Source organism: Saccostrea cucullata, unplaced genomic scaffold (genome assembly GCF_032062105.1).
Source record: "Saccostrea cucullata isolate Sc308-1 unplaced genomic scaffold, CSIRO_AGI_Scuc_v1 ctg176, whole genome shotgun sequence".
NCBI lineage: Eukaryota > Metazoa > Mollusca > Bivalvia > Ostreida > Ostreidae > Saccostrea > Saccostrea cuccullata.
Window position 1 is genome coordinate 779,235 of NW_026939570.1, and position 20,049 is coordinate 799,283.

Sequence of the window (20,049 nt, forward strand, 5' to 3'; positions counted from 1 at the left end):
GGGTGGGGCTCTATTGATTGTATGCATTGTTAAAAAGACATTAATTCTTTGAAAATTTTCTTCTCTGCTTCTGGGTATTTTATAAACTTTTTAAGTACATAGTTATGATAAGCAAGAAAGCCTCTACCAAATTTGCAATTTCATGGCCCCTGGGTCAGAGTTTTTGCCATTTGGTGTAAGGGGGGTGGGGTGTTAGGGCGGGTCTCTATTGCTTATACAATGTACATGTATAGTGAAAATACATCAATTCTTTAAAAATCTTCTTTTCTGCTCTTGGGTATTAAGCAGATGAACTACTTATATAACTATGATGTGCAAGGGCCCTTCTTCCAGAGTTGTGAATTTCATGGTCCCAGGGTCAGGGATTATATAGTGAAAATGCATGAATTTTTTGAAATTTTTCCTTTGCTCCTGGGCATGATGCCAGTGATTTTAGTACATATCTATGGTGAAGAAAGGCACCTCTTCCAAAATGGTCAATTTCAGGGCCCCAGGGACAGGGGTACTGGGGGGATACATAGTCTGAAAATAGATTAATGCTTTGAAAACTGCTCTTTGATATTAATCAACCATTTATGATGAAATAAATCTTATGATAAAATATCCAAAATTTTGAAATAAGTGGCCCCATGGTTAGTGGTTCCTGTAGGGTGGGGTTATAAAGTGGGAATGCATTTTCTCTTTGTTACTCTGACTTACCTCTGAGTTTTAATGAACCAAAGCTAGCATGCTTAGTGCATAGGTTGATCAGCAATGGGGCCTCTTTCAAAATTGTGAACTTCATGGCATCTCATTTAAAACACTAACTAAATTCAATTGTTAGAAAGTTGTTACATGATACTCAGGTGACCTATAAGGCCCATGGACCTCTTGTTGTCAATGAACTGTCATGGTAGCTTAGTCGGTAGCTGATTGAGAAAATTTGAACAAATAAAGCAGAGAGCTACAGATCCAAGCATTGGGAGGAAAAGGAGGAATGAGTAAACATACATTGAAAATTCATAAATACATATATTTTTAAACATATGGCTGGACTGGGAATCGAACCTGGGACTTCTGTTATACTAGTCAGGTGCTCTAACCACTGAGCTATCCAGGGCGATGTCCTCTGTCCAGCCTAAATTCCTACTGTACATATGCTTAATTATAGGATACTATTCTAAAAGCCAGAGAAAGCTTTAACTACAAGAAATAATAACTAAAGTAGCGATAAAAAAATTGGGGGCATAAATCGAAGATTTTTACAATGCTTGGATCTGTAGCTCTCTACTTTACTTGTCTGAATTTTGTCAAGCAGAGAGATACAGTTCTGCAGCTACTTAGAATGCTAGCTCTAAGACATGAAGGTCGTGAGTTTGAATCTTAGCTGCCACTGACTTAAGTCGATAAAAAGTAGGTAGCAACTGTTCCTTCACCATTTGCTTGGCACTTTGAAGTGAAAGTTGCGGGTCCTTTGAGACCTTAAAACCGAGGCCCTGTGTCACAGCAGGCGTTGGCATGATAAGGATCCCTCACCGCTCAATAGCCCTGTGTGCTGAGAAAAGGTCAAAATTTGAAGCCCTCCACTGGTATATGGTGATGTCTCTATATTAGTGAGAATTTTTGAATGTGTTGTAAAACAACACTCAATCAATCCGTCTTATGAAGTGCCTCCTTTTATGCTATTCAACTGTCAATTTCAAAAGAAAGCAATTCACACTATAATTTAAAGTCAAGGTACAATATTTTAACATAAAAATAGAGATATTTAGGCTCATCCATTACAGTTCATGAGAAAATGAACTGTTATCTTTATTATTTGTAAAGAATCTTGAGTGACAACACATGGAAATGTAAATATTTGAAAATGAAATACAATTGTGAGAGTTTATGTCTTTAAAATGACTAAATTTTTTCGGACAAGAAAGATTCAGCACATCCTAGTGATGTGGTGGCAGCTGGAACCAGACCTAAGTCACCTCAAAGGGGCACGCATTACAGAGGTTAAAGAATGTCATTGATCACAATTGTTACATGATCCTTAACTCTTTTAATTTGGAAGTTTTAATTGAAAAGGAGACCTATTGCATAAAATAAATTATTTGGGTATCCAAATATCTTCAGCGAATTGATTTAAAGTCTACAAATTTTTTCTATTAAATTAAATGGTGTCTGGCATATGTCTGTTGTCATGTGTTGGTTTAAGCAATAAAATGCTTTCTTTGGTTATTAGTATTGGAATTAATAATGTCCTAGCAGAACTAAAGTTCTGAAGTGAAAATTTAAAGTAAAAATGTTTAGAAGATGTGAAATATAGTTTTACTTTGCTATTTTATGCTATTTTATGCACTCTAAATGACCATTAAAATGATGAAATTCAGTTGGACCCCCAAATTATGCTTGCCAGCACCCACTGGGGGTCTGGAGTGGCCCCCCACACCTGGCTGATTTTCCAAATTTCTCAAGAAAGGATAGTTTCCCCCAAAACGTAGATTAATCCCTGACTGTAGAGAATAAAAAAGTTGATGTAAAGATAAACTTTTTGACTTGCAGAAGCTGAGAATCTCCTGGATATCCATGAATGCTGGAATGAAGCCAAAGTGGAAGTGTCCTTTAAAGGCAAAATTGAAGAACATATTCTGCATACAAATGAACAACCCCACATTTTCCAGTTTATTGTACAAAAACAGCCAGATACACTAATCCAGAAATTTATGGAACATGGATTCGTAGTTAATGTCAAAAGATCAAAAAAATGTCTTTCAATTTCCTGTGAGGAACATTTTAATACAGAAGAATTCAAGAAAAAGTTGGAGATAATTTTTCAGTTGTGGATTTCTTCGACAGTGTTGATATCTTCAACATGTATGCAAATTGAGGAATCTTCATGGCCTTTTATTGAAAAAGAATTCAGTGAGATGGCAAAGCAGTCATTAGAAATGGGGCATATTCAGCTTATTCATAAAACCAAGAATACTTACTTTTTGGTTGGAATTATGAAAGAAGTAGAGAAAAATAAATCAATATTAAAATCCATCTGTGGAAGAGTTACCATGGAAAAAATTGAAAATATGGAACTTTTTGAAGCTTTGCAGTTGAAAGAACTTTTGCAGTCAAAGTACAAAAATGTTCAAGTACAAGTTCATGAAGAGAAATCTCAGTTAGTGTTAAGGGGGCAGAAAACAGAAATCATGGAATGTAAAAAGTACTACCAAAGTTTGTCAGACTTAAAACAGCTGAGGTCAAAAACTTCTGAAGTGTCAAAGTATATGCATGCATTTTTAGCATCTGAAAAAGTAAGACAGGCAATTTATGAATTTCTGAAAGAGAGAGGTTTTCATGTTTTCTTGGCAGTGAACAATATTAAAGAATCAAAATGTACTATAACATGTTATGGAATGGAAGATAAAAGTATTGGAGAAGCTCTTATATTTCTCTTCAAAGAAGTGCTTAAAGAAGTTGAAATTGAGAAGAGACTCTTGCAAGACAATATGCTAAGAGTTAGGAGTGAAAATTCTGCTACCTTTGAAAAAGATGGAAATTTTATTCTTGTGTATTATGGTAGTTTTCCTTCAGCAGCTGAAGACATTGAGATACAAGGAACAGCACAAGTTAAACCAAATTGTATGAAAAAAGTTGTTCTCCCATTTGCAGCTGGAGTTGCATATTATTTGAAAGAAAAGCTCAATGAAAAGTTATCCACAATACAAGAAGATTGTGATGTCTGCATTTCATTAGACAAAGGAGGATGCCTCATGTTGAGTTCAGCATCAGATATTGCTATCTGTAAAGCTAAAAAAGAACTGTTTGACTTGGTGAAGAATATTGCACACAAAAAGGAAGTATTTAAAATCAGAAGAGGCATGAATGGGGATACCGTGAGAAGAGGTATTGCAAAGGTAGAGAACAATGGCCCTTGCTGTATTTCACTGTCTAGAAGTGAAGCTGAAGAACCACAGTATTACAAGTGCTGGATTAGTAACCTAGGCATTAATGTTGTGATTGCTGAGGGAAAGGTAGAGAACTCAGTCACTGATGTGTTAGTCAGTTTTATAGATCAAAATTGTGAACCACTTGGAGAATCATCAGTGCAAATATTTCAAAAAGGTAGGTCAGTGCTCAGAGTGATTTTAGCTCATTTGCATCAAAGTATCCCTGTTTGCTATTTATTAAGTTACCATTGAAAATTGAGTGTTTTACCTTTTCCAGTATTATTCATGTTAAAGATTCATGCTTTCTTAAAACATGTATAATATTTAAATTACACATATTTTAATTTATTTTTACAAAAAGGAGGATGGACTGAACTGGAAAATGCTGCAAAATCTCAGAAAGAAGATAATGGGAACATTGTCCAAGGAGCAGATTCGTCTAAATGCAACATGTATTTGTCATCCAATACAGCAACACTGAATTGCAAAAGAATTTTATTTGTCTATTCCAAAGAACTGGAGAAAAATATGGAAATCATATGGGACACCTTATGCACTGAAGTAAAAAAGAATCGTTGGAGAAGTGTTTGTTTTCCAGTTGGTGATAATCAGGTTGCTGATGCAATTGTTCAGAATGCTTCAAAAGGTTCTGCAAAAAAATCTAAAAATGGACTTGAAATAGTTCTTTGCGTTCAGAAGGACAAGACAGAAAACAGAACACAGCTAGAAAATATTTGCCAAAAAGAATTTAAAAAACCTCTTTTTCATCCCATCACTTTTTTTTGGGAGGAAGTGCAGAGGAATTTGAATGAATCGCCTGAAAGTAAGTATATTTTGATATTTACATCCACTGAATAATTTCTCCTTTATTTCTTAAGAAAACCCATTGCGTTCATCACTGCATGAACTACATTAGGCATGTCGCCAGTACAGATTTCTTGATCAGTGGCTGTTCCATCAATGAAACGTATAAAGACATTTGCATCATTAATACAATAATATTAATCTTTTTATTCAAACTTTAAATGATTATTTAAACAGATATAAATATAAACAATAAAATTCTTTCTTTGTTTGTTATTACTGGAATGAACGGTCGCAGCTATTGCAGAAAAAAATTACATAACCCGCTTACGCGGGTTATGTATTTTTTCTGCAACAGCTGCTTCCGTTAATTCCAGTAATAACAAACAAAGAAAGCATTTTATTGTTTAAATTAATCATATTATTATATACCTGTACTATATGAAGGTAGTTCAGTAATTCAGTATATCAGTTTATGATTTTAACAAACAGTGTGCAGTGTGTTGCTATGGTTACTTTAAAATAGTAATGATTCTTTGAAATTTTTAAAATTGATATTCCTTGTAGAATTTTGGTTAAATAAAATTTCAATTGGACTCGTGGACACAAATATACTACACTTAAATACAAATTTCTTTCTATCATTTTTGTATTTCAACAAATGAAATTTACATGCTTACTAAAAATAGTTGTACGTCACATTTTCATTGAATACTACGTTGCCTACAGTTTTGGTCTGAATAAGTTCTTATGCAGGTAGATTAGTAAGATAGACTTTTAAGCTTTTCTGATCACCTTGTCCATCGTCCGTCTGTTAACTTTTCATATTTTCAACTTTTTCTAAAGAATCACTGGGCTAATTTAAACCAAAATTATGACAAAGCATCCTTAGATGAAGGGAACTTTGAATTGTTAAAAAGAAGGGACAAAGCCCCTATTCAAAGAGAGATACGGTAATAAGAAAATGCAAAAATAGTATGGGGTCTTTAAAAATATCTTCTCAAGAAACGCTTGGGCAAGAAGCGCTGAAACCTGTTTGGAAGCATCCAAATGTAGGGTAGATTCTAAATTGTTCAAATCATGACCCATGACTTGGGGGTACAGTGCTCCCAAGTTACACTTACTTTGCTATTAATGATGTCCTAAAAAAATTTTGGTTGCCATTTCAGAATTTCTGGTCACCATAAACAAATAATTTACTTGTCATGATAAAAATATTTTGTGAATAACACTAGTAAATTTAAACACAGATATATATTAAATCAAGGATTACTCATAACTGTGACTAGAAACAATTTGCCAGGCTATAGGAGATATTTTTATTTAATAAATGCAACTACTAGTACCCTTATGGTTGTTCAGTACATTGAAGAACACAAGTCATCTGGTCCTAGAATTAAAATTTATTCAAAAGAAAATACAAGCTTAACAAGCTTTTGAGACTGGACTTTTCAGCTGTTTGTCTTGTTTATTAACTACATCATGTACATATACTATCTATCTAACCCATTACACATGTGACATTCATTATTAATGCTGCCAAAACTCTTAATTAGTTGTTATATGCAAGCAATTGACCAAACAAGGTCGGTTCTAGAAAGTTTATGAGTTCGGATATAATTTTAACGGGCGTTATGTATATATAGTTTATACATCTTTGTTTTTATTGAACTTTGTATAAATAGTCATTTTTATAGCATGCTGTCATTACATGTGATCCAAGTCATAGAGAAACTTGATAAACATAATTTTTGATACCGATCTCAAATTTCCTCAATCACGAAAATGTGAGTTTAGAAATAAACAACAATGTTAAAAAGTTCTGTGGGAAATGAACTTAGTTGGTCAACATGATCAAAACTTGCCAATACTGAACTCTTTTCAGTTTAAGTTTAAGAGTTTTTAGGTCACCTGAGTAAACTCAGGTGACCTATTGCTATCTGTTTTCGTCTGTCGTCGTGCGTCGTCCGTCGTCCATCGTGTGTGTTAACATTTGAACATTTTCATCTTCTCTGCAACCACTGAACCAATTTCAACCAAATTTGGCACAAAGCATCTATGGGTGAAGGGGAACAAAAATTATGAATTTCATAATCCCTGCCCCCCTGGGGCCTGAGGGGTGGGGCCAAAACCACTAAAATTAATGCAATCTTTAAAAATCTTCTTCTTTACTTCTGGACATCAAGCAGTCAAACTGTTTGCATGATTGTAACCAGCAATGAGTCCTCTACCAAAATTGTGAAATTCATGGCCCTGGGGTCAGGGGTTCTAGTGCTAGGGCGGGGCTAAATAAGTAGGTAGTGAAAATGCATTATTTCTTTGAAAATCTTCTTCTCTGCTCCTGGGTATTAAATAAACCAACTAAGTACATAGTTATGATGAGCAAGAGTGCCTCTACCAAAATTGTGAATTTTATGGCCCCAGGGTCAGGGGTTCTGGTGTTAGGGTGGGGCACTATTGATTATATAGTGAAAATACATGAATTCTTTGAAAATCTTCTTCTCTGCTCCTGGGTAGTAAATAAACTAACTAAGTACATAGTTATGATAAGCAAGAGGGCCTTTATCAAAATTGTGAATTTTATGGCCCCAGGGTCAGGGGTTCTTGTTTTAGGGTGGGGCTCTAATGATTATATAGTGAAATGCATGATTTCTTTGAACATCTTATCCTTTGCTCCTGGTTAATATGCTAATGATCTAATTACATATTTAAGGCCAGGATTTATTTTATTTTCAGTTTTACAAACCCTCCGCTCAAGGTTTTGAATTTTCAGAAAAAAATAAAAAAAATTTTCTTTCCGATGTCAAATTTGAGTCGGGATCGAGATTTCAAATTTATGAATTCGCTCTTCCGGGTTTACGATGAAGCGGCGGGTCTGTGAAGATAGCTTGGTTTAGTGTAAAATTCATCGATAAGAGTGCCATTCAAAACGTTTCACCCGTTCAAAGGACAAATAAAATGCTGACGACTTTGTTGCACAATGACATGCTGGTGAGGTAATTATGTATTCATTTCAAAAGTAACAGTCTGTAAATTATTTTCCTCCCCCAGGTTTTAAACTGCCCGTGGTAGCTATTGCATATTGCCAGCGACATTGTTTAGGTCTCTGTTATAGCTTACAGTCTAAGCATCATTCTTCAGAAAAGGGTTGCTTATGCATCAGATGTAATGAATAAAACTATGGGAGAAGTTAAGTCCATTTGAAGAAGAAATAAACAATAACCTGAAGAAATTAAAAAAAAAATTCAACTATTAAAAGGCAAGAATATACAAATATATACAGGCATGTAGTATCATTTGTATCAGCCAGAAATATTATTTTACACTCAGTGATTTTTCTACAATTTTTAAAAGGGGCCTGGGCCTTTTCAGTTGGGAAAAATTGTCGACATTTGTGTCAAATTGGGAAAAATAATAAGATTGTAATTCACCTTCATATTGACAAGTAAAATAAAATATTTAAGTTAATGTAATGTCATCAAATTAAATTTATTTGCTACAAAATTTTCAACAAAATGGACACAGTTATATTTTTAGCTCTTCTGAGCCAAAGGCTCAAAGAGCTAATGCTATGGCCATTTGTGCGGTGTGCGGTGTGCGTTAACTTTTTAGAATATGGGCCATAACTCAAGAACCCCTTGGCCAATCAGTACCAAATTTGTCACAGGGTATCCTTGGCCCAAGGGCTACCATTTGTACTAAAATAAGGGTTGGGACCCTAAAACAGGAGAGATAATCAGGAAAACAAAACCAAAAGTACTGGTTGCTAAAAAATCTTCTTCTCCAGAACCACCAGGCAGATTTTCACCAAACTTACATACAAGGATCAGGATATGTTGAAGATTAAAAATTGTTCAAGGCATGACCCTGGGGCAAAGGGCGTGGTCTCAAGGTCACTTCAAAGTTGACCTAAATTTACAATTAATAAAAACGTGTATATTTTTCTTACTATAAGGACTAGAATCATCAAATCTTGTAAGTTAATGCATCTTACGACTTCACATCATGTTAACTCAAAAGTAGGTCACGGTGACCTACTTTTTAAACTTTGTGGGGATTTGTTTTCAAATTGATTTGAAGGCATATTTTGGACACTTTAAGGCCTATGATCATCAAACTTTGTCAGTTGATGCATCTTGGGTCCTTGAACAATGTCAACTTAAAAGTAGGTCACTGTGACCTACTTTTTGAACTTTATGACTTATCCTTTTAAAAACATTTAATCCCATTATTTCAGACACTGGGAGGTTTAGAATCATCAAATCTTGTAAGTTGATGCATCTTGGGACCATAAAACATATTTATGTAAAAGTAGGTCACTGTGACCTACTTTTTGAATTTGCCGGCATTTGTTTTCAAATTGTTTAAAATGCATATTTTGATTACCTTCAGACCTACGATCATCAAACTTGGTCAGTAGATGCATCTTGGGTCTTTGAAAAATGTCAACCAAAATGTAGGTCACGATGACCTACTTTCGACATTTTATGGCTATATTTCAGTATCTTAGGCATTTATTGGCTTAGAATCATCAAACTTTGTGAGTGGATGCATATTTAGTTTTCGGAGAGTGACTACCAAAAAGTAGGTCATAGTGACCTACTTTTGACATTTTATGGCTTTATTTAAGTATCTCCGGTACTTATTGGCTTAGAATCATCAAACTTTGTGAGTGGATGCATATTTAGTTTTCGGAGAGTGACGACCAAAAAGTAGGTCATGGTGACCTACTTTTGACATTTTATGGCTTTATTTAAGTATCTCCGGTACTTATTGGCTTAGAATCATCAAACTTTGTGAGTGGATGCATATTTAGTTTTCGGAGAGTGACGACCAAAAAGTAGGTCATGGTGGCCTACTTTTGACATTTTATGGCTTTATTTAAGTATCTCCGGTACTTATTGGCTTAGAATCATCAAACTTTGTGAGTGGATGCATATTTAGTTTTCGGAGAGTGACGACCAAAAAGTAGGTCATAGTGACCTACTTTTGACATTTTGTGGCTATAATTATCTCTGGTACTTATTGACCTAAAATCATCAAACTTTGTCAGATGATGCATCTTGGGTTTTCGGAGAATGTCGACCAAAAAGTAGGTCACAGTGACCTACTTTTGAATATCTCAGGTGCGTATTAGCTTAGAATCATCAAACTTTGTCAGTTTAGGCACCTTGGGTTTTCGGAGAACGTTGACCAAAAAGTAGGTCACTGTGACCTACTTTTGAATATCTCAGGTATGTATTAGCTTAGAATCATCAAACTTTGTCAGTTTAGGCACCTTGGGTTTTCGGAGAACGTCGACCAAAAAGTAGGTCACTGTGACCTACTTTTGATAATTTTTGGCTATATTTGATTATATCTGGTACTTTTTGGCTCGGAATCATCAAACTTTGTCAGTTGAGGCATCTTACGGTTTCATTGAATGTCCAACAAGAAGTAGGTCACGGTGACCTACTTTTGAATATCTCATGTACTTATTGGCTTAGAATCAGCAAATTTTCTCAGTTTAGGCATCTTGGATGTTTGGATAACGTCGTCAAAAAAGTAGGTCATCGTGACCTACTTTTGACATTTGATGGCTATATTTAATTATCTCTGGAACTAATTGGCTTAGAATTGTCAAACTTTGTCAGATGATGCATCTTGGGTTTTCAGAGAATGTTGACCAAAAGTAGGTCATGGTGACCTACTTTTGAATATCTCAGGTACTTATTTAATTGGAATCATCAGTCTTTGTCAATTAATGTATCTTGAGTCCTCAGAAAATTCCAATCAAAAGGTAGGTCACTTTGACTTACTTATGGTATTTGATAATTATATTATAATATCTTCAGTCTTAACTGGCTAAATATTATCAAACTTTGTAAGTTGATGCATTTTGGGTCTTATGATACTAATAGAGTTGGAGGCTTCTAATAGAAGTGATAGATTGTACAATTTATCAGAAGAGCGATTTAAGGCCCTTGGGCCTCTTGTTTATTTCCTTTCGTGTTTGTTCTTTGATTGTCCTATATTCCATTTTTTCCATAATGGTAGACATAATTGAGAAAAAAATCATTCCCGATTTCTCGTTATTGCTCGCATTGGAGATGGAATAATCTTGACACAATTTACAAGCATGTATTGCTGTATTTCTCTGCAATGCAAGTATCTTCAGGATGAAGAAACAGTTTAATTTTCGTGAAATCAAGAAAGCTTGTTGTAAAACTACTAGTACTTGCAATTTACAAATAAAGCTATGTTTAACCGATTCACATGCATATTAAATTTCTTACGATGAATTGATACACAAGTTTGACATCCACATGATCAATGTGTTTTTCCAAGTCTTGCAAACACCAAATAAACTGCTGTTTTCCGCCATTATTTTAAGCGTCCGAATGACCAAAAACCATATGGTATAGCGTTCCATTTTAGATAAGTCGTACATAAAAAATTCAATATAACCAAAACAATACGTTTTGATTTGGGGAAAAAAGCAGTTGAAAATTGGGAAAAAAATAGTAATTTTTGAGAGGGGAAAGGGCCGATATTCGGACCTAAATTGAGTGTAGAAAAATCACTGTACACTTAATTGAAAAAATGTTCACCCTACTCCCCAATACTCCCTGTCTGTTTTATGATATAGGAATTATAATTTTAAGGATCAAGTAAATTTTAGAACAATGTCTACACATTCACCTAACACATATTAAAAAAATGAATATATAATGAAAGACTTATAAAGAATTGATTTTTTAAATTATATTTTGATCAACATCACAAAATTTATATAACTGGCCCAAACTAGCAGATGATGAAATTAATAAGCAATTAAATGTTCTACTTTCCTATTTGTAAGCATTATGTGTCCAGTGGTAAGGAGCCTATTAGGATAGCATAAAAAAGGAATGTACAAATGTTAATAATTGATTTATCAAAAAAAATTTTTTTTTTCCTTCTCCTTTGGGATTTTTTTATTCTCATGTTCATAACTAAACCTAAACCTATAAAAAAATGCTGGCCTTATAATGAAGAAAAGGGCCTCTTTCAAAATAGATAATTTCAGGGCCGCTGGGTCAGGGGTACCAGGGGGGTACTTTGACTAAAAATAAATTAATGCTTTGAAATCTGCCCTTTGATAAGCAATGGTGCCTCTTTCAAAATTTGTGAATTTCATGGCTTTTGGATTAAAACACGAACCAAATACAATTGCTGGAAGTTGTTACATGATACTCAGGTGACCCATAAGGCCCCTGGACCTCTTGTTCGCTCACCTGAGCCGAAGGCTCAGGTGAGCTTTTTTGATCACGTTTTGTCCGTCGTCCTTCTAGCTGTCCGTCTGTCCGTCAGTAAACTTTTCTAGTAAAGAACAGAATGATCAAAGCTTCTCAGGTGAGCAATGTGGCCCATGGGCCTCTTGTTTAGCTCACCTGAGCCGAAGGCTCAAGTGAGTTTTTCTGATCAAAATTTTTCTGTTGTCTGTCGTTGTTGTCGTTGTAAACTTTTCACATTTTCATATCCTTCTCAAGAACCACTTGGCCAATTTCAACCAAACTTGCTACAAAGCATCCTTGGGTAAAGGGCATTCAAGATTGTTCAAATGAAGGGCCCAGCCCTCTTCCAAGGGGAGATAATTATAAATTAATGAAAAATTAATGGTATTTTTTAAAAATCTTCTTCTCCAGAACCATTGGGCCAAGAAAGATGAGACTCATGTGGAAACATCCTCAGGTAGTGTAGATTCAAGTTTGTTCAAATCATGACCCCCGGGCGGGGCCACAGTGGCTGATTAAAGTTTAACATAGGAATATATAGGAAAAATCTTTAAAAATCTTCCTCTCCAGAACCATTGGGCCAGGAAAGTTGAATGTCAACTCATGTTGAAGCATCCTCATGTAGTGTAGACTCAAGTTTGTTTAAATCCTGACCCCCCGGGATAGGGGGCACAATGGCTGATCAAAGTTTTACATAGAAATATATAGAAAAAATCTTCTCCAGAACCATTGGGCCAGGAAATGAAACTCATGTGGAAGCATCCTCATGTAGTGTAGATTCAAGTTTCTTTAAATCATGCTCCCTGCCCCGTAAGGGGGGGGGGGGCACAAAGGGTAACAAAGTTTAACATAGGAGTACATTGGAAAATCTTTAAAAGTCTTCTTCTCAAGAACCAGTGGGCCAGTAGAAGCATCCTTTGGTAGTGAAGATTTTGAGTTTGTTCAAATCATGACACCTGGGACAAAGATGGGTCCTTTATGGGTGATCAAAGTAGGATTACATAAAAATTATCTTTAAAAATATTCTTCTTGAGTTGTGATCAAAGTTGTGATTGGTCATAGTTATATGGATGCATCCTCGGATAGTCTAGATTCAAGTTAATGTTCAAATCATGACCCCCGGGGTAGACATGGGGCCAAAATGAGGTATCAGAGTTTTTACATAGAAATACTTCGGAAAAATTGTTAAAATGTCTCACAAAGCCATCACGATTGATCATCAATTTAAAGCATCATTAAAGTGGATCATAAATATAAACAACAAAGCCATATATTAATTCAAAAGCATTCTTAGGACATGTAGATTTAAGTTTGCCAGGTTTAAATCCCCCCATCCTTCAAACCCATTTTATAATATATTGAAACTTTTCAATACTGAACTGATTTTTGCTTTTACCTAGTTATTTGCTCAGGTGAGTGATGTGGCCCCTGGGCCTCTTGTTTGTGCTCAAATGAGCAATTTGGAGTATGTTTTTAGCTCACCTGAGCTGAAAGCTTTTTTCTGATCACATTTTGTCTGTCGTCCGTCTGTCTGTCTAGCTGTCTGTCTGTCTGTCTAGCTGTCTATCCGTCTGTAAACTTTTCACATTTTCGACTTCTTCTCAAGAACCGCTGGGCCAATTTCAACCAAAATTGCCACAAAGTATCCTTGGTTGAAGGGGATTCAAGTTTATTCAAATGAAGGGCCACGCCCTCATTCAAGGGGAGATAATTGGGAATTAATGAAAATTTGGTGGTATGTTTTAAAAATCTTCTTCTCAAGAACCAATGTGCCAGGAAAGATGAAACTTATGTGGAAGCATCCTCAGGTAGTGTAGATTCAAGACCATCATGACCCCCGGGGATAACGCGGGGTCAAAATGGCCGACCAAAGTTTTACATAGAGATATATAGGAAAATTCTTTAAAAATCTTCTTCTCAAGAATAACAAAGCTATAATTAATCATATATGTGATTGTAACAAGACTGGATCTACATGACTGCATAAAATGCCATTTCTTATCAAATGTGTGAATGCGGTTTTTTATACTAACTTTTACGACTGTAAAATGGTGAAAATATTGACCAAAATGATGTTCAGATTTGAAAATTGTCTCTAAAATCATTGTAAAAATTATTCTGCTCCAGTTTCATTGAAAAATTATAACTGATTCTTTATTTGTCATGCTTTCACAAACTAGGCTGAACTAATTTTATAATTATTTTTCCACCTCTTAATAGTAAAACTTGCATTAATGTGTCTGTAACAGGAAGGACAAAATTTTAGGTGAACCAGTATTTTGATTTCTTCTTACTCCGAAATCAAATAATTTCCAGGTTGGAGTTTAGTGTTTTTGTGTTCTTCAGATATGTGTTTTATGGTAACGATTTAAAAAATTTGATTCTAAATGCAAGGAATTTGCTGATTTTTCCAATATTTTTTTCTGCGGTTTTTGATGATGACTCTTATATGGAAGCATCCTCAGGTAGTGTAGATTCAAGTTTGTTCAAATCTTGACCCCCGCGGGTAGGGCGGGGCCACAATGGCCGACTGAAGTTTTACATAGAAATATATGCGAAAATTCTTTAAAAATCATCTTTTCAAGAATTGCAAAGCCATGATTGGTCATGGGACTACTTTTGGATTTGAACTTTTCAATAATAAACCAATTTCTACTTGTTCCCAGCCACAGTGCTCAGGTGAGCTATGTGGCCCATGGGCCTCTTGTTTTTATGATGTTTTTATCCAAGTACAAAACTTACATAATGGAGGAACTTGAGTTAAATTTAAACTAATTCTGCTTCTCTTTATATTCAAGGTTTGCAGTCTTCAATTGACATAGAGATCACTGTGGGGTCCATCTTGGATGTTGCCAATTCTGAAATAGTAATTCATATAATGTGTCACCCCTAATATTACTTTTGTCAAAGCTGTCATTAAATAATACTTTTCATTTATTAACTCATTTGTACACTATTGCTATCCTGTGTCAGTTCTTTGCGCATTTGTAATCCCTGACAAACTTCATTCATTATTTCCAGGCATGCTTCTCTTATTGATATTAGCACTAATGAAATTAAATTAGTCAGATAATGTAAGTTGAAAATAAATGAATGACACATTAAATGCATGTTTTAGCTTTACAAGTTAATTGTTACAAGCTGAGAGAAAACAAATGTTATCTCCAACTTTTAGTGTCTTTGTGTGTGGGGTATGTCTATGGCATATTGGTTCAAATATGAACACATTATTATATATATGTAATTTGGTATTAAACATGATCTATAGGTAACATTCTTTTTTATGATAAAGTGCATATTAATTTTTGGCAGGTTGATGTTATAGTCAATTCTACAAATCCTTCATTAGAACTAAAGAAGGGATTTGTTTCATCTCTTATTTTGGTTCACGGTGGCCAGGGAATACAGAATGAATGTGCAGATGAGTATAAGGATGGCATAGGCATTGGAGATATTGCTGTCAGCTCTGCCGGAAAACTTAAATGCATGAAAATTATTCACTGTGTTTTATTTGACAACTGGATGTCAACTGGAAACCTTTGTTTGAAGGTAAACTTTTAAAATCAAAACATTAAAAAAATTACTTGTGATGACTTTTTAGCTCACCTAAGCTGAAGGCTCAAGTGAGCTTTTCTGATCATATTTTGTCCGCCATCCATCTGTCTAGCTGCCTGTCTGTTCATAAACTTTTCACATTTTCAACTTTTTCTAAGAAACCACTTGGCCAATTTTAACCAAACTTGGTACAAAGCATCCTTGGGTGAAGGACAATTTGAATTGATACAGTGAAGGACCATAAGTCCTTCACAAGGGGAGATTTTCAAGAAAAGACAAATATAAGGTGGGGTCATTAAAAATCTTCTTTTCAAGAACCACTGGCCGAGGAAAGCTGAAACCAATGTAAAAGCATCCTGGGGTAGTTCAGATTATAAATTTTTCAAAACATTATCCACGGGGGTAAGGCAGAGCCACTATTTATAATCCAAGTTTTATATTGAAAGAATGAATGCAATTTAGTATGTCATTTGGAACCTTTTCGGTAGGGATGTCAACGCATATTCGAGTAACGCTTACTTCACAGAATGGGCGAAGCTTAATATCATTTTCATCCGTTGGTGTTCGTAAGTGATGGACCTGATGTTACATTACAAAAGACAGTACAAAATACATGTATGTGAAAAAAAATAAAATGAAAGGTATAACAAAACATTTATTGACTGTTTTTGGGCAAAATGTGTTTTGTCGACCCTCGAACCAGACTGTCTGCCTTCGGCCTAATGACCTCAGACAGACAGTTTGGTTCTTGGGTTCGACAAAATGCATGTTGCCCTCAAACTCAGTCAATAAATATATATTACTGTATTTGTGCTGTTGCAGAGTATCAAGTCCAACTGCTTCTTTTCTCTGCCTTTCTTATACTTTTATAATACAAAAACGTACAGTAAAGTTACATTCTCGACAGAGACCTCTGGTTTAAATTGATAATTTTTCAAGGTCCAAAAGATCATTAGTATAAAAGGCATTGCTTTTTTTTTAGCTCACCTGAGCCAAAGGCTCAAGTGAGCTTTTCTGATCACAATTTGTCCGTTGTTGTCGTTGTTGTCGTCGTTGTTGTCGTTGTAAACTTTTCACATTTTCATCTTCTTCTTAAGAACCACTGGGCCAATTTCAACCAAACTTGCAATAAAGTATCCTTAGGTGAATGGGATTCAGGTTTGTTCAAATGAAGGGCCACGCCCTTTTCCAAGGGGAGATGATTATGAATTGGAGAAAAATTAATGGCAATTTTAAAAATTTTTCTCAAAAACCACTGGGCCAGGAAAGATGAAACTCATGTGGAATCATCCTCCGGTAGTGCAGATTCAAATTTGTTCAAATCATGACCCCCGGGGGTAGGGTGGGGCCAAAATGGCAGATCAAAGTTTTACATAGGAATATATAGGAAAAATCTTTAAAAATCTTCTTCTCAATAACCACAGTGCCAGGAAAGATGAAACTCATGTGGAATCATCCTCAGGTAGTGTAAATTCAAGTTTGTTCAAATCATGACCCCCGGGGATAGGGTGGGGCCAAAATGGCCGATCAAAGTTTTACATAGGAATATACAGTGGACCTTCAGATATCCAGACGCCAGATATCCGGATGCTTCAGTATGCGGACGATTTTTCATCGGAACAGAATTTTGAAATGTTATTTTGTCTTGTTTAACTGGTGATTCGGGTATCCGGACGCTTCACATATCCGGACAAATTGACTGGGAACCAAAGCGTCCGGATAAATGAGGGTCCACTGTATAGGAAAACCTTTAAAAATCTTCTTCTCAATAAACACTGGGCCAGGATAGATGAAAGTCATGTGGAATCATCCTCAGGTAGTGTTGATTCAAGTTTGTTCAAATCATGACCCCCGAGGGTAGGGTGGGGCCAAAATGGCCGATCAAAGTTTTACATAGGAATATATAGGAAAAATCTTTAAAAATCTTCTCCTCAAGAACCACAGGGCCAGGATAGATGAAACTCATTTGGAATCATCCTCAGGTAGTGTAGATTCAAGTTTCTTCAAATCATGACCCCCGGAGGTAGGGTGGGGCGGAAATGGTCGATCAAATTTTAGCATAGGAATATATAGGAAAAATCTTTAAAAATCTTCTCAAGAACCACTTCATGACTTGGCCAGGAAAGATGAAACTCATGTGGAATCATCCTCAGGTAGTGTTGATTTAAGTTTGTTCAAATCATAACCCCCTTCGGGTAGGGTGGGGCCAAAATGGCCAATCAAAGTTTTACATAGGAATATATAGGAAAAATCTTATTCTGAAGAACCATTGAGACAGGAAAGATTAAACTCCTGTGGAATCATCCCCAGGTAGTGTAGATTCAAGTTTGTTCAAATCATGACCCCCGGGGGTAGGGTGGGGCCGAAATGGTCGATTAAATTTTAACATAGGAATATATAGGAAAAATCTTCTTCTCAAGAACCACTGGGCCAGGAAAGATGAAACTCATGTGGAATCATCCTCAGATAGTGTTGATTCAAGTTTGTTCAAATCATGAACCCTGGGGGTAGGGTGGGGCGGAAATGATCGATCAAATTTTAACATAGGAATATATAGGAAAAATCCTTAAAAATCTTCTTCTCAAGAACCACTGGGCCAGGAAAGATGAAACTCATGTGGAATCATCCTCATGTAGTGTAGATTAAAGTTTGTTCAAATCATGAACCCCGCGCGTAGGGTGGGTCCAAATGGCCGATAAAAGTTTTACATAGGAATATATAGGGAAACCTTTTAAAATCTTCTTTTCAAGTACAGTGGACCCTCATTTATCCGGACGCTTTGGTTCCCAGTCAATTTGTCCGGATATGTGAAGCATCCGGATATCTGAATCACCAGTTAAACAAGACAGAATAACATTTAAAAATTTCGTTCCAATGAAAAATCGTCCGGATACTGAAGCATCCGGATATCTGGCGTCCGGATATCTGAAGGTCCACTGTACTTCAAAGCTATGCTTAGTGAAATTTTTAGGGAATCATCCTCAGGTAGTGTAGATACTATTTTGTTCAAATCATGAGCCCCTGGGGGGTTAAATTCAAGCCCCCTCCCCCCCCCCCCTCAGTTAACTTTCAGTTCTGATCTGATATGTGCTTTTTCCTAGCCAATTGCTCAGGTGAGCGATGTGGCCCCTGGGCCTCTTGTTTTATCAATATGATTGATAATTCATTTATCAATTTATTTTATGAGAAAATATGTTATCAGTCATAAAGGCATCCTGTATTTTGTGGTATCTCTTTTTATATTCGGTCAAAGTAATTGTATTTCAGTCTTACATTTTTCTCTTAAAACAACAGATTTTGTCAAGTGTTGTGAGGAGATGCCTTTCAGCTACAGAGAAACATAAATTCACATCAATAGCATTTCCAGCTCTTGGGACAGGAAATTTGGGATATCCATTCATCCATGTTGCACAAACAATGTTAAAAGCTGTGAATGATTATGGAAAACAGTTTCCAAACACCTGCATCAAGACTGTGCATATAGTTCTTCATGATTCAGAAAAAGAATGCATTAAGGTAAAGAAAAAGGTTCTACGGTACTTGGTATATACTCGACAATAAAAATGCTAATATACATGTAAGCTAAAAGTCTTGTAGTTCATTCACAGATTGTCTAAAATTCATTGATAAACATTAATTGCCCATATTTAAATCAAAGAACTTATGACCAGAGAATTTTAAAATATATTTGTTCAAGGTCCTTTTGGCATGTCCAATGTCCCCTTTAGAAAATTGTATTTGAGCAACTTAAAATATTGAACCTTGGGGTGTAAATTTTAAGCTTACTCACAGTACTTCTAGTTAATCATGTTCATTTTGTATTTCAGTCATTTACGAATGTGCTTGACAGTGAACTACATACATCAGCCACTAAGATTGAAGGTACATGCAATTAGGCCAAAATAAAAAATAGTCTTGTTTCCTGCTACCCGACCTACCCTATTTTTTTGCATCGACCCTAATGTTTTTTTTAGCTTTTGGGGAAAAAATTCAAAATTTTAGAAATTTCATGTTTCAAAAGTGAAAAAATTTATATATTCTCAAGTTGTATTTCATGAAATATATGTTTAAAATATGGACTTTCATAAAATTCCACTTGAGTTGTGCATCCAAAGACATGGAATTTCATTTTGAAAGATGATATTGACCTTAGCTATCTAAGCTATGACATGTTCAATTTGGTTTTGTAGTAGTTCATATCCAAAAAAATACCATTGGAAAAAATAAAATAAAATTAAAAAATAAAATAATTTTCCTACCTACCTACCCTATTTTTTTCTGGCTGGTAGCAGGAAACAAGACTATTATTTTTTTTGGCCTTAGATATTTTATTGAAAGCAGAATTCCATTTTGATATTATATTTATCTTCGACCATTTTTTTTGTGCTCTGAATATGGCCAGTGCAAAAGTATATGCCTTATCCTCTTGACAGATTGCATTATACTTTCCAGAAACTGTTCAAGATATTTTTATCACAATCTTAACAGGCTCTTTAAGGTATTCAATCCCTAATAGGAACAAA

The 20,049-nt window shown here is 35.3% G+C and overlaps 1 protein-coding gene across 7 annotated transcripts in view; it reads left to right on the forward strand.

The window, feature by feature from the left end:
* Positions 1–2,536: 2,536 nt before the first annotated feature.
* Positions 2,537–20,049, forward strand: part of LOC134253316 (uncharacterized) — a 158,436-nt gene continuing 140,923 nt past the window's right edge. For all 7 annotated transcript variants that reach the window (XR_009989102.1, XR_009989103.1, XM_062735846.1 and 4 more), the window contains exons 1-6: positions 2,537–4,086; positions 4,273–4,734; positions 14,770–14,837; positions 15,284–15,520; positions 18,821–19,042; positions 19,354–19,408. Coding sequence is in view for 5 of the 7 variants with exons in the window: in XM_062735846.1 (XP_062591830.1) it covers positions 2,694–4,086; positions 4,273–4,734; positions 14,770–14,837; positions 15,284–15,520; positions 18,821–19,042; positions 19,354–19,408 (2,437 nt within the window). In the remaining 2 variants the exon portion in view is untranslated. The remainder of the gene's footprint in view (positions 4,087–4,272; positions 4,735–14,769; positions 14,838–15,283; positions 15,521–18,820; positions 19,043–19,353; positions 19,409–20,049) is intronic.